This window comes from Strigops habroptila, chromosome 2 (assembly GCF_004027225.2).
Source record: "Strigops habroptila isolate Jane chromosome 2, bStrHab1.2.pri, whole genome shotgun sequence".
Taxonomy (NCBI): domain Eukaryota; kingdom Metazoa; phylum Chordata; class Aves; order Psittaciformes; family Psittacidae; genus Strigops; species Strigops habroptila.
In genome coordinates, this window is record NC_044278.2 from 64,871,391 (window position 1) to 64,887,250 (window position 15,860).

Sequence of the window (15,860 nt, forward strand, 5' to 3'; positions counted from 1 at the left end):
CAAGTAACAATAAGTAAGCAATAGGACAAGAGGTAATGGCCTCAAGCTGTGCCAGGGGAGTTTTAGATGGGATATTAGGAAAAAATTTTTCACAGAGAGGGTGATCAGGCATTGGAACAGGTTACCCAGGGAAGTCGTGGAATCACCATCCCTGGAAGTGTTCAAAAAATGTGTAGATGAGGCCTCGGTGACATGGTTTAGTGGTGGTCTTGTCAGTCCTGGGGTAATGGTTGCACTTGATGATCTTAAAGTTCTTTTCCAAACTAGTTGATTCTACGATCCTACGAATGTTACAACTCAAATTTCAGACATAAAAGGAATGCCAGTCTCTGGTTCATAATTCTTGTCTTAATGTCTCTCTTTCTCCTCCTACCCCTTTATTTTTTTTTTTTCCTTTTTCTTTATTGCCTATACCCGCAGGATAAACTCCTACAAAAATGCAGTGGTTATGATTTTCCAACATACAGTAATTTCGATTCTAAGCTGATAAGAAAACGCCTCTTACATTGCATTTCCAATTACAATAACAACAAAACAACAAAACCAACATTATTCCAGCCTATCACAGTGGATTTTTCAGGCTGTACCAGAAAATGGAGGAAATTATTGGGGACAGCACAGTTATAGATGCAGGCTTGATCCACGAAAGAATTTAAGCACTTACCTACTTCCAGCTCCTGCATCAGATGCCTATGCCAAAATAAAAGTGTCTCCTTTTTTGCCACAGGAACAGCTTAGATATGAAGAGTTCTGCTTCCATTCTGCAGGGCAGCACAGTTCCTTGCCAGATCAGGCCAATTTAGTATCTACAAACTAAGTGGTGTTCTGTGTCACCTGCACAGCTCTCCTCAAAGCCTACCTTTGAGAAGCCAAGCCATCCTTGTCTCTATGGGCAGATGAAGGATGAAGTTCTTCCCACCTTCCATCTAATACCTAAAAGTTTAGAGCATTCTCACTGAATCTGGAATTTCTGACTTAATTTATCATTCTTCCCAAAGGAATTTGAACATGTCTTCTATCTCTCAAGAGAGTAAGTCCAGGTTAAAAGCTATTCTGAACTGATCAAAAACCTCATAGTTTCAGAGATCCCAGCTGTGTGGTGTTTCCCCCTGGCTTGATTAGGCTTCGTAGATGCGCTTTTCATATTTCCTTCCATGTACGGAGCTAGGATCTTTTTCACAGCCTAAGGAAGCTTCCTCTAGGAAGCTCTTACTATAGTGGAAAGGCACCTAAAGGCACCTTGTGACGCCTCAGCTGTTCGCTAAATATAGCCTTAAACCAACATCATTCGCTTCAACTTAAGTTTTTCCACTGAGATTACTGACAAGAACAGCAGACAGGAATGATGCTACTATCAGGAGGAGGGCTATAAGGAAAGTCCCATTGCTATTCTATGGATGCACTTGCATAAAGCCTTCCACAATGACACATGAGAGCAGGCTCCTTAATCCCGTGACAGAATCAATTTTATGCAGCTGTAAGCCAAAAATAGAGTTGTAAGATTCAAGAAGCCTGGTGAGGCAGCTGATGTACTATGAGAACTGCTTGACTCTTTTCTAGAAGAAGAAGGAATTCCAAAGCTCTGTCAAGAATGGACTCAGCAAATTATGCTATTGCTCCTCAAGAGAGATGTTCCATGTGACATGAACAACTAATTTTCCGATAGCATCCCTTCCTTTTTTTTTTTTTTTCCCTTAAGCTTTTTTTGGGGTGACTTAGCAAAAAAAGAGACAAGTTCAGAAATGGGGAGAGTTTGATTTGATTTCAAATTGACTGGGAAAATGTACATGCAAGTGACCATTTAAAATAACAATGTTTGCAAAAATCTATGGGATTGATCATACAAAATGACACAAAATATCTTTTGCAGAAATCATTTCAGGTTAACACAATAAAGACATTGAGGGTTTTTTTTTTTTCTTCCTATGTCTTAATTTACTTAACTATTCATCATTAAGTCAGCCAAGGAGACGAAACAAAGAAGTGTTGCTATACAGCCAAAAATCAGTAATATTGCATCCAGTGCTAAGCCCTGGAACCACAAAATCTTGATTCAAATGAGTCAGGACTGAAGGGACCTCACTGTCTTGACCAACCTTCCGCTCAGAAAGCCGAAGAAAGAGGTTCTTGAACCAGCATTATTAGTAAATTATAACCTGTTAGTTCTCACTATTGCTTTAGTACTATATTATTTTAATAGTTTAATGACTACAGAGAATGAAGCAGAGAACCAGGAGCTTTCAGAAATGTCAAAGTAACTGAGAAAAATCTTCAAGGAGCACAGAGCAGAGAGAGCCATCTTCTTACCTTGCTGAGCTCAATGTATTTCTTTGCTTCTCCACTTGCAGACATTACTGATGGTTTTAGCAAAGCTGTTTTACACCCTTTGACTTTAAGGGAACGATATGGAGGAACAAGTGATCCAGTTTGTGTCAGCTTGGACTGGAACAACTGATTGATGACTACATTTTCACTGGCTGGGAAAGAAAGAAGAAATTAATGCATGAAGATCAAATACAAGTTAGAAAATAATATATATTGTATTTGGAAGTAAAAAGACATATAGTAGGAGATAGAATTAAATAAGTGGATGAACCAATAAACTATTATATTATGTTAAATAAAGCCAATACTTGAAACAATTTCAGCACAATAAGCGGACATACTAAACCTCCATACTTTAAAAATACGGATAAATGTAATAAGTGGCATTAGGAAAAGCATTAAAATAATGTTTTTCAAACTAAAACAAATAAAACCTATGTTAATATTATTGTCTCTCCTGATTTATTTGCCAGACAGGTACGTTCCACATTCTTACACATATATGCAAATTACCTTTTTTAGCCTATTTAAAAGTTTTGACCAATTATACTAAATTCTATGAAAATCAAAGCAAGCATGCGCTTAAATTATACATCTACATAACTTATGAAACTGACCCTAAAGGAAATATGTCACTGACAATCAATAGGTTTTAATCCTAAATCACTTAAAAAAGAAGGAAAGTAGCCCTTAGATGACCTACATGCTTGTAAATATTCTGCCGTCAGAATTTTTCCATTAATTATAATTGTTATTATTATTTCTTCATTATGTATACACTCACTCTCAGCATATCTAATATTTTATTTCCAATCCAATCCTCCATTAGTCCCTTTTAACAGTTACATAGCTGATATTACAGGAAATTGCAATGAAAGCACAAAAGGAGACTATGTGAGAGAATGGAAGAGTTCTCTCTCCTGTAGAACATCCTTGAAGTTGCCATACTTTCTTACACTATTTGGCAGATTATCATGTAAATTCTCAGTAGCAAGAACCAGAATGTCTCTAAAACTATAATCAACAGGATTATATTCAAGACAAGTTCTTCTATTTCTTTCTTCATCCTTTATGTACACCATTTGCCCTTAAAATGCATTAATTATTTTGCTAGGGAGTTTAACTAACCTCGAAGTAAAACCAATACATTGTAACAGTGGGGTTGATTTGGAAGACAAATAAAAGCATATAATATATTAAATGAAAGTCTCCGCAGTGGTTGGAGAAAAGACAAATAACATCTCAGGATGCACTGACATATCCCTGAGGACTGTTTTGTTTTCTTCACAGAAAGGGTAAATGATAGAGGTTTTTAATAATCTAATTATGAATCAATTAACAAACTGAGATGCATTATTATTATGCATAATTATAGAATATGCACATGGGAAGGTACTTAATTTTGTATGTCAGTGGACATTTGTATCTATTCACTGAAAAACATAAGAACACCCACAAGTTCCTGCTTTTAGAAAGGTACTCAAGCAGTGGAGCGCATCCCACTGCAGTCTCTACGATTTTGGAAACCTAATTTCCTTTCCCTATATTCTTCTTTCCTATATTTTTGTTTTAATTCATACAAATGATTTCTTAAGTCATACTCATCTGTCAGACTATACCTTTCTTGCTTTTTACATCATATCACATGATGAAGATGTTTTATGTTCATGAATTCTAAAGTCTTTCTAAATCAGAGCAAAAAGACTAAGATCACCAAAAAGACGAGGGTGTTTGGGTTTTTTTTAACTGGAAATAATATATATATAAATTTCTCTTAAAACTAAAATCAAAGTCAAATTATAATATCTTGATTTGTAACAACAACAGCAACCACAAAACCATTTACTTACTTTTCATTACAAATACAAGATTTTGTGAAAGGGTATCTTTATTTTTTTCTATCGCACCAGCAATTTCATAAGTAACCTATAACAAAATATTGTGACATCATTAGTAATGACCAATATATCTTTTTAAAATCTTACAGCAGTAGAAATGAAGCTATATTTTTTGCAACTTAACAGTTAAAGGCTAGCACCAGGTAGTGTCTTTTGTTTCTTTATTAGTGCCAACAGTACTAACCAGAAGCACTGGTTGCTGAACATTGTGTCTCTGCAAGAATCCAGAAATTTCATCAGGCTGATTCTAAAACATTTCCACAATGAAAGACTTTGAATAAAAAGTGTAGTGTAGAGCAGAAGACAGTGACTTAAACATCCCTTTTCCTGTAGGATGAGCAAGTTGCTCCCAGGTCTCCTTGTCAGCGGGAAACTGTCCACACTGACCATGACAAAATACTCATGTTGCAATCTGAGTCCCACTTCACACTGGAACTCCAAGTTCCAGCCACAGAAATTTTGGAGGCAAGTTCAGTCAATAAGTTATATACAAATCCCATCTACCTTTCTATCAACTACGCACAAAGGGATTTTGGATCACCTTAATTGCCTGATGTCATAATTTCAAGAACAGTTGGATTGTCACTCCGTCTGTCATCTGAATGCAGATAAACTCTAACACATGTGGTGGGCACCCTGAGAAGTGGACAAAATGCAAATCTCTAGTGAGAGTTCCTGAGGGTACATGTAAAATGAAGACATTAAGAAACCCTGAGGCCTGTTTGGGTTTTTTTTTTTTTTTTTACTTTTTATGGGGATGGAAGACAAACAACTAGATCATTTACAGGCTTTAGATATAAACAGCTCTGGGTTGCACCACAGTAGAACCCAAAGGGAATTTTTAAGTTAAAAAGGAAGACAATTATAATTGTAGCACCTCCAGGATTAGGCAGATGCTTAATGGGTACTTCTTAGAATACAGTTTGGTTTTACTTACCTTGGGACCATGTTTCTATCTAAAGCCCTTTTAAAGTTTTTTACTGGATCTACACCTTAAGCCCCTTAGATATCTGGGGAAATTTTATCCTTATACATTTAATAAAGCTGTAAATATGTAATGAAGATTAGTAACACTAATCAGTGCATTGATTTTGTTTTCCATTGGGTCATTTGACAATTATGTAATGCTATCTTACTCATGAAAGTGATTGTATGACTTAGATGTGTATAATCTGTTACAGTTAGTAATTGTCAAATGATGTAATTACTATGGCATCTGACATAGAAAAGATATAACAATAGAATTATGTTCTTTTCTATGACAGATGCAATGTTATATAAATTTCTAATTGCATGTCCTAAGAACATACACATAGCAAACTATTAGAATAATTTAAGTATAATATTAAATGCTTTTAGTGTATTTAAAGTAAATGTTCTACCATAGTGGTCCATAAAAGATAACAGAACATTATCTGACAAATCCATAATGCCAGTTCCTAATTGAGTGTCTTAGACTTTGACTAAATTAAAGGAACAGAGTTAGTATTGGTGCGAAGAATAGGTAACTACTGCAGTAGGAGACACTATACTATGATTAAGTGCCTAAATTGAAACAAGGGGAAGTTTCAGGGCTGGTGCTGGTATAATACATCACCAACTTCTAGAACTATATTCATAAGACATCTCTCATATCACATAAAACACATAAAAGTTAGCACGATTCCCTTTTATGATGAAATTGCTAATTCTCTGACAGTTTTCCCACAGACTTGGTAAATTAATTCAATGCCTAAAGACATGAAAACTGACTCAATGAAATGGCACTCTAGGGTTCCATATTCATTTCCAGTCCCACAAAAGAGAAAAAGAAAGAAGTCCTCTTCTAGCTCCCAATTTTAATTTAATCTTGCCCTCATCAGAGATGTCAACCTACGTATCACTTTGCCTAAAGCACATATATTTCCCTCAGTTTTCTTCCACTGGTTTTCTAAAGTACACCTGGCCAAAATTCTGCACTGACTGGCACTCAAGGACAGTAGATAGTTATTCCCAGCATAAGGAAACCAAATAAATGTTACATGATTCAGACAGGAAATGTGCACTCACTTAGATCATGGTTCCAGTATTATAAAATATACTACTTATTCTCACTTCTATTTATTGCAGCTGTTTGCTCTATCTTGCTTTACATGATAAACTCTTTGGGGTAGACAGTATGTAAACCTATGCGTCTGTGTTAACCAAAGGAAGCAAGATCTTTAGATATTATCTGACTATCTGAACGATTTTTATTCAAAAAGAAAAGTGTTCAGTTCCACACTGCATTTTATTTCATTAAAACAGATTAAAACAAGAAAGTGATTGGATTTGCTTTCCATCTAGATTTAAGTTCAGAAAGGAAGAGACCTTAACCTAAGCACAGTGATAGTGGCACAGAACGAATGTTCATCTAGTCCTGGATATTTGGGGAAAAAATATTGAGGAATACTTCCATTCTGCTTCCCACCAGATCCCCTCTCAGCTTCCAGGGCTCTGTCCCTGAAGCAGTTCTTGACCTGCAGGCTGTATCTCATCTTTGTGTTTAATATCTCTTGACTGACATTTCCTCCTTGAGTGTCTGTTTCCAGAAATCATTAACATTTTTGGCATCTGTAACACTTTGTGGCAATGAGTTTCATCAGTTACTAGCTATGCAAATAAAAAAACCAAACATACAAACCAAACAAAAATACCCCAACCTTAATTTTATTTGTTTTGGACCTCTTTTCTGGTCATTTAAGTTGGTATAGCTGGTTTTAACATCATGAGAACTAGCAGATACAAGTAAGAGGTAAAAAAACAACACCCAGAAAACAGGAGGCTCACATCCCAAATGTGCACAGAGCTATCTGGGAACTGCACATTCCTCTTATCTTCTTACATCTTCTTGCCTCTTTCCTTCATTAATTATACCCATGCTACTTCATTGTACATCTTCTCTTCTGAACTGAAATATCCCCTTTCATAACATCCGGCTTTGGTAAGGGACTTTATCTAAGTTTCTTGGATTTCCCTATACACTTGGTCAACAGGGCCACCTTTATACATAATTTTCATCAATTCATCCAAATTCTCTTCTTTTTTAATAGTTTTCGTATCCTGTGAAAGGCCAAAAGCACCCATGGTTAGTGGCTGATCCAGCAGGAACCATAAAACAAGCCAGAAAAAAATGCCACCTGGAATGTTACAGTTAATTTGGCTGCATTCAAAGTTAAAAGGGAAAATTTTACAATTAGAATAACAAAATATAACTCAGAAATTCATAGGGTTTTATGTGTTGTTAAATTTAGTTAATAAGAAACTAATCAGTTCAGATAGTTAAAAGAGAAATTTTTGAGAACATATCCAAGGACAATTTCAGTGCACAGAGGGTCACTTGTAGTTGTTAATTTTCTGCCAGTACTTAAATGTGAGTGATGTTATTTAAATGTTTGAATGTTGTATGATGACTGGGCCTGTCACCCTCCGAAAACAAGTCTTGTTAAGCAATGAGTGAAGCAAATAATGTTGCATAGCCTGTAAGGTCTTATTTTAACACTGTGATAGAAATAGTAGCATTTTGAAGCTAGCAAATACTTAGAAACAAAACAGGAGGGTGGAGGGAAGTGTTCTAATAATTTCTATTGTAAGTGAAAGTCCAAAATCAAGTCTACATAAAGAAAGAGAGAGAGAAAGGGAGATAAAGGACAACTATCTTGTCTGCATGAAAAAGAAAATCTTTGTCAAGTAACCTTTATAGGCCTTGGTATAGCTCAGACTAGACTGATTTGATTATTATGTCTGGGGATTCAGCCTGGGGAAAAAATAGAGAAAATGAAAGCATCCTTATTGATTAATCCATCGCTGTTTGTCTTTTGATTTAGAGGTTCAGTTTCAGAGTCTGCCTGGGATATGTAAGGCATTTCAAAGAAGACTGCCTTTGTGAAGGTGAGCTGACATCTGAGAGGTATTTTTGAAATGCACATAGCTGAGAAATGGAACAGACATTGATCTGCACTTAAAGGACATTATGTGCACTGGTTTATAGAGCAAAGAAGTTGGTCTTTAGGTCTGATTGGTTTATCACAGTACTATAAGTCAAAACAGTGGCAAGGCAAACAGTGACAAGGGGCTTATCTGATTTGTAAATCCAAGTATAAATTTAAACTGCAGAAAGCTTAAATTATGACAACCTATTATTCAGACTACATGAACAATGGGGCAAATAGCTCATTATCTTGAATATCGGTATGTTAAATATCACTATTAGGTAAAGCTGTATCTCTTGGCATTATGCTAAGACAATATATTTCTGATTTACATAGTGATATGTTAATTCTTCCATAAAATTAAAAAAAAAGAACTTTGAGTCCTCAAGAAAGTTTGGTGATGGAATGTTATTCTTCAAAAACCATGACTATCAGTACACTGACAGTTCAGAGATATAATTCAAGCGAAGCCCTTCATTATGTGAGAGCCCACAATGCAAATGTCAATTTTGTCAATAAAAGTAGCTAGAAATTCAGTATTACACATTCTTAGTGTAGTTTTAGCTGATGGTCAGATGCATTGATCAACTGCACCCATAAACCACTTTGCTTCCTCAAGGCAAGCCTGCAGTGTGGAATCGGCATGTCTCTCCTCTCATGGTGCTGCCAGGCAGGCAGTCTCTGTGAGAAGCAGCTGAAAATACCCACATTCATGTTAGCATCAGAAACAAAGCAATGCCCCAGATGAGCAGAATTTTTCCAGATCAGACCGCCAGTGTTCGGGGAAATGTGTTAAACAACCTTCAGATAAAGCCTTCCACTAGAATTATTTTTTTTTTCAAGTCACACAAAACCTAAATCATTCTTCTGCCTGAACAGAACAGATAAGCTTTTTGTCTTACAGCACTCAGATACCAAGACATTAAATAGCTCTTAGAAGAGACTCATAATGTGTCAAGGCATTGTAGGGTTCTGTTCAGCTGCAAAATTAAAACTGGGAGATAAAATAAAATACTTGATATGATAAAATACTAATGTTCACAGTGGCCTTTGCTAAACGTGTTCATGTATGTTCATAAGCAGTATATCATACTGCTCATGCAGAAAAAGACAGATTTAGTGCTGTACAGGCATAATAGTAAAATTCAAGAGAAATGAAGTCTTTTTCTTTCTTCCACAGGATCATTCTGTCACATTTGTGTAACGCAGTATTCTCTCTCAGCTTCCAGTGAAAAGCTTACTGATTTCCACTGATTTCTTCTATGTGCAGAAGATGACTTGTGCATATTGTTTTCTTCTATTATTCCACTTTCTTCATTCCAAAACAGTAAAGAAAGTAAGAAAAAAATCATAGGTCTCTCAGAATGATAACACACATACAGATTCTCTTAACGTATTGCTTCTGCCAGAAAATCAAGTATGGATTCCAAATTCTTTGTTGTTTTGTTTTGTTTTTTTCCCTTACACATTACTCTGAGCCTCATCTCTGTATGCCTTCTTCATCTCACTTTGACCTCATGCTTTCTTTTTTTTCACTTCTGACCCATTATCTTTTCTCTTTTTCTCTCAGTACTGCTTTTTCTGGAATGGTCTAAGGCTCATTAGGCTTGGATCAATAATAGGGTGTGTGTAGTCCTAGAAAAAGCTAGTGACCATAAAACCTAAGGAGATGGGTAATACCTGACAATGCATGACTAGAAGCGAGCAAAAAGACTTGATAGTGGAAAAAAAGACAATTTTTCTATGAGTATCCTGACACAAAATGTTAAGGTATGAACATGGTAGAAATCTTTAAAACTGCATGGACATGTCTGTATCAGCTGTAATTCTCTCAAAATATAAAGCTAGAGATACCAGGTTTGCTCACAAAAGGTTGTCTGTCAATCTCAATTAAATATACAAAAGTAGGTCTTTTCAGTAAGGCAGTACTTTTAGTAGCTGCGTTTTCTAGTATAAATGCACTTATGAGTTGCTAAAATAGCTACTGTAAGTTTCTGAGTAAAGATATGAACCCAATTCTCTCTGGGCTTGGAACTACATACACAAACTACTGATGAGAAGGAGCACAAAGTACAAAGGTCCATATGAGATTCATACCAGGGCCAATATAGAATATTACCTCCCCACCTCCCCCCCCCCAGATGACTCAGAGCAGCAGCTGTTTCATACTAGCTGTGAACTACACTGCATTTATCATAGAATCATAGAATCGTAAGGGTTGGAAAGGACCTTAAGATCATCTAGTTCCAACCCCCCTGCCATGGACAGGGACACCTTGCCCTAAACCACGTGGTCCAAGGCTCTGTCCAACTTGGCCTTGAACACCGCCAGGGATGGAGCATCCACAACCTCCCTGGGCAACCCATTCCAGTGCCTCACCACCCTCCCAGTAAAGAACTTCTTCCTTATGTCTAATCTAAACTTCCCCTGTTTAAGTTTGAACCCATTACCCCTTGTCCTACCACTACAGTCCCTAAGGAGGAGTCCCTCCCCAGCATCCTTGTAGACCCCCTTCAGATACTGGAAGGCTGCTATGAGGTCACCACGCAGCCTTCTCTTCTCCACGCTGAACAGCCCCAACTCTCTCAGCCTGTCTTCATATGGGAGGTGCTCCAGCCCTCTTATCATCCTCGTGGCCCTCCTCTGGACTTGCTCCAACAGCTCCATGTCCTTTTTATGTTGAGGACACCAGAACTGTACACAATACTCCAAGTGAGGTCTCACAAGAGCAGAGTAGAGGGGCAGGATCACCTCCTTTGACCTGCTGGTCACGCTTCTTTTGATGCAGCCCAGGATACGGTTGGCTTTCTGGGCTGCAAGCGCACACTGCCGGCTCATGTTAAGCTTCTCGTCAACCAATACCCCCAAGTCCTTTTCTGCAGGGCTGCTCTGAATCTCTTCTCTGCCCAACCTGTAGCAGTGCCTGGGATTGTCCCGACCCAGGTGTAGGACCTTGCACTTGGTTTGGTTAAACTTCATAAGGTTGGGAACAGCCCACCTCACAAGCGTGTCAAGGTCCCTCTGGATGGCATCCCTTCCCACCAGGTAACTTTTTTTTACCTATCAGGATGTCTGTCTTCACCTTCTAACATAGAGCCTGCATTCAGTGTGATTTCTTCCACAAACACCAGCCTAGATGCATCACCCGAATACAAATGATTAAGCCTAGAAGTGAAAAATTTCATGTTCAATTACCTGTCACATTTTACTGGTAATTCTTTTTCTACCCTCTGGATCTGATTCATCTTTCAGTTATATTCATGTAAATAATGAGAAGCTTTACCAAGTTAAAGGAGTTACAATCAGTGAAAAATCTTGGTGAGAATAAAATCAAGCCCCCTTGTTTTAAATTTGGTGATATCTGAAGGTGATGACACAGAGAAAGATTGCTTTATACTTCACTTACTTTATACTGATTTAGTTGATATCAGACTATAAAAATGGTTCTCAAAACCTGCCAAACTATACTGTTACTTTATCTATGAAATTCTTATTTTTGAGTGCAAACAAAACCTGATATATTTTAGAGCCTGATCCTTTAACAATTTTCATAAAGCATGAATGACTTTTATAAAAAGCTACTAAATGTAGTAACAGCACAATCTAAAGAATGGCATCAACAGTTTTAAAATCCTGGAGTTTCATATTCAACTTATCAATTTATGAAGACATACTAGTCTCAGAATAAACTCAATTTGTGTCATTATTTAGTACAGTAACGCTATAATCAGATTTTATGTAAATACATATCATAAATCATTGGAAATTTCAATCTGATTTCTAGATAACAGTTCCATGAGCTATCAAAAATGCAAGTCCCAATAAGGATTTTGCTCAATCACTGTTAAAGTAAGGAGAGTTAAGCACTTGCATAGGAACTTTTCTGTTTTGGCAGGGTCGAGCATTTTAGTGTCGTAAGGATGCAAAGAACAACCTGACTGTCTGGAATAGTTCCTTGGCCAATGTAAATCAAACGATCTCCACTGACTTCAAAAGAATGTGTGAATTTACATTACTTGGAGAGCTGTCTATTTGTTCATACTTTTAGATTAAATGTCATTGCTATTATTAGGAAAAGGTCAAACCAAGAGTCTATGTTATAAAAAAAATATTTTAAGCAACCACGCAAGGGTAAAACACGTTAATGAAAAGTGTACTCCTTACTATTCACAGTTTAACTTCGGTACTAGGCACCTGAAACTTTGATCTTAACAATTCCTACTGAGTGCTTCTTCAGCGAACATCTTTTTTTTATTTTTTTTTTTTTTTTTTTTGAGGAAATGTGCTTATTCTTCTGGTTGTGATTTGGAAAACTGACATGGAAGCAGCTGCCTTGCTACTTTTTTGGTGTGTGGAACCTTTTAGAGCTATTGTTATAAATTTGTATAACCACAACAGAACAGAATAGAATATGAAAACTTATTTACCTAAGAAGTATAAAACAGTTTTATACATGGAATTAAACATCAGTCCATGTAGACATGTGGACAAGAGTCCACAGTCAGTTTTTAGCTCTACTTCTTTAAGTGCTAAGTTTCACAAAAACTTTATTGTATGATTATGTACCCATTTTGTGCCGGCATTCCTACTGAAAACTCCCAGTAGTGGAGGTATTCGAACCACTTAACTCTGGCAAATAATTTGAATCTAAGAGAAGGCCTTATGATGAAAGAAAAGCCTCCAGGGAGTTATTCAGGGTATTTAGGTTAGGAATTTAAGCACTGCCCAAATAGTCTTAATCCTTTCCATAATGATCACACTTCTATCATTGGGCAGGAACAAATTTGCCTGCATCACAACACTACTCAACACTTCCATCGACTTAATTTCCAAATGAGGAGACACAAAATAGATCTTTCCCCATTTATATTGCTGTAAAGGACACTAATCTGGTTAAAGAAGCCTAAGAGTCCACATTCCAACCTCTCACTGTCCTGGAGAGCTCAGCGCATATAATGTTACCTTGAGATATGACAGACTCAGCAAGTCTATTTTTGGTGACTTGGAGACAAGTCTTGAACATACCTCATATGAGTATCCACTACCAATAGTCAACTGACTGGGTGTTCAACAGCATAAATCTGTTCCACCTAAAATCTTCATCATAGGAGAAAGTGTGTCATCCAATACCTTTAGCAGCATGGATTAGGGTTATTTTTCTCGTGTTCTTACCCTAAGAAGCACATAAAACTCCTTTATGAATCTAAACTGATTTTTTTAGCAGCACACCAGATAAATCCCCTGCATTTGCTACTCAGAAAATTATGTGAGGGAAGGTTGCTCTAATTATCTCCTGCAATAAGCAGCAGCAAAGCTATTACATTTGTTTTAGAATTGTAATATGCATTCTAATCAAAATACTTTATCATAGCTGCACAATTTCTTGCTCATGGAACTTATCTCTTCTGCCTGTTGCTTAGGTAAAGAGAGGAGCGTTCAGGTGTCAGTTGTCTGGTTATACTGAAGCACCTGCAGTTTCCATGTGTCTTCCACAGAGGATTCTGAAGTGATTAGCTACATATCACATGCTGCCACTAAATCCTGAAGAAGACAGGTTCTGCCTAATAGCAAGCTTTACTGAGATCTCCGGTTTTTATAAACAACATAGTGCATATGATCACAAAGAGGTGGTTCCGAGGCACAGCAGCTGAACAGTTTCTAAACGTGCTACATACAAAGTTTTTATGGGACTCCATCTGTGGATGGATAGCTCATGGGATCATCTGCATAAGGCTTAGAAAGTATGAAAGGACACAGAATAAGTTGTTCAGATGTAAAAACTGATTCCTGCAGCCTTCAGTCTATGTTCTCACCTGATCTCGGTGAAAATTTGGGAAAATGGTAACTGAGAGCCCCCATTGTATTGTGCCTGTACAATCTACATTCATTAGCTCATTTCAAACACCATGCTTTAAGCAGAAAGAAGTGGCAGCATGTCAGATTAATCACAGAGGGACCAATCTGTTCAGATTATCTAAAAAAAAAATAAAAATAAAAATGTATTTTCCCTTTAAACACATACCTATTTTGCTTGCTTTGGGTTGTGAGAGGTTGTGGAGACAATGTGGAAATGAGAGAGTATTGGAAAGAAAAGAGTAAGAGACCCATGTAACAGAATTGATTACGCTTTTGCAGTGAACACTGGAGGAAGGGAAATGCAAAACTTTCATCCCATTTTACAGCCATATTTAGCAACATTTAGCATGTTTGGCGATTTTGAAGAAAAAAAGGAAAAAGTGTATTTTGATTATGACTACTAACAAAAAATCATGTGGGTTTTTTTTATCAGATGCATGCTGGTATCCCAGGTATCTATGTATATGGCACACAATCTACAGGGAACCTGTACCATTCTGGAACAACATCTGAAAGCAAAGCAACTGCCAGCTAAAATGGCATTAAACATTTATGCTGAGGTATCTGAATCACCTCCTTCTGCATGAAGTGCTTAAAATGAATATACAACGCAGGAGCCAGGACTAGGTAGCCTGAATCCTGTACGATATGATACAAACTATGTATTTTATGCATTAGATATTGCATTTAGATTCTAGGTTGTCCTCTGCAAATTCATCATTATAAAGTGAATTGTTATTTATAGCAGGGAGTCAGAGAAGCTATGTAGAATTTTGTTTTGTTTAGTCTTTTTCATTAACTGTGTAACCAACCATTCAAACAACTTACCCTCCCAGCATAATGCATAACAGTGAAGGTGGAGCCCTGATCCTTTGGGGCAAGATTACCGTTTCCATCTTTTGTGGAGGAATATACTGTATTCATGTCAGATGCATCCAAGTAAGACTGAATGCGTTTAGAAAGACTCTGTTCCACTGACCAAATAGATTGGCTTTCTTCATCCAGCATTGACAAAAAGCCTGATGGTTTCTGAAATTAAAAAGTGAATTTTTCTCTTTTTATACAGGAGAAATAGAATTTCAGTTGTTTCTTGTGGAGTAACACAGCTGGTAATTTATTAAACAGAAACTTGTATCACCTCAAAGGAAAGGAAAAATGGTTAAGATATTCTGGTAAGTCTCCAAGGATATGCACATCAGATAATTCTGCAAGAAACGTAGGGAATAATTACCAAAAATGGTAACTATTGCTGATCTGCTAGGAAACTGATTGGGCTACTTCCTTCTTACAAGTTATACTCCAGAAACTAGGTTCAGGTGCAAAGAAACTCTCAGGCTTACAACAGTCCTACAGCTGCATTAACGACATGGCATGATACACATATGCTATGTATGAATCACAGAATCATAGAATCAGTACAGGCAAGGAGTTTCTGTTACATTTTCTTCAACCCTGGACTGTTAGAAAGCTCTGTTAGCCCTGAAGCTATGAGGACCGTTATAACAGACCCTTCTACAGTCTCTCTGGATGCATAACCTTCTCTATAGATTCATAAATCAGAAAACGCAAGCAAAAGTTTGTATTACTCTAGTATACAGAGACTGTGTATAAATATACATGATGTAAAATTTATCTGAAAACTACCTGAAAGAAAAAATCCAAGGCTGCAGTATGGTTACTAGGAGAATACACCGTTTCCATGGCAACTCCCTCTTGTACACATTCTGCTTGCTCTTGTAGGAAAAGGACTTCATTGATATACTGGTGTATCTTCTCGTTGGTCATGTTGACACACAGCTATTGTAAAATGAAGAAAAAGAAGAGTATTAGA

The 15,860-nt window shown here is 36.9% G+C and overlaps 1 protein-coding gene across 5 annotated transcripts in view; it reads right to left on the bottom strand.

Moving 5' to 3' along the window:
- Nucleotides 1-15,860, bottom strand: part of MYO16 (myosin XVI) — a 391,786-nt gene that overhangs the window by 85,677 nt on the left and 290,249 nt on the right. For all 5 annotated transcript variants that reach the window (XM_030476550.1, XM_030476548.1, XM_030476549.1 and 2 more), the window contains exons 22-25: nt 15,674-15,826; nt 14,858-15,058; nt 4,176-4,251; nt 2,308-2,477 (exon numbers count right to left, since the gene is read on the bottom strand). In XM_030476550.1, the coding sequence (XP_030332410.1) occupies nt 2,308-2,477; nt 4,176-4,251; nt 14,858-15,058; nt 15,674-15,826 (600 nt within the window). The remainder of the gene's footprint in view (nt 1-2,307; nt 2,478-4,175; nt 4,252-14,857; nt 15,059-15,673; nt 15,827-15,860) is intronic.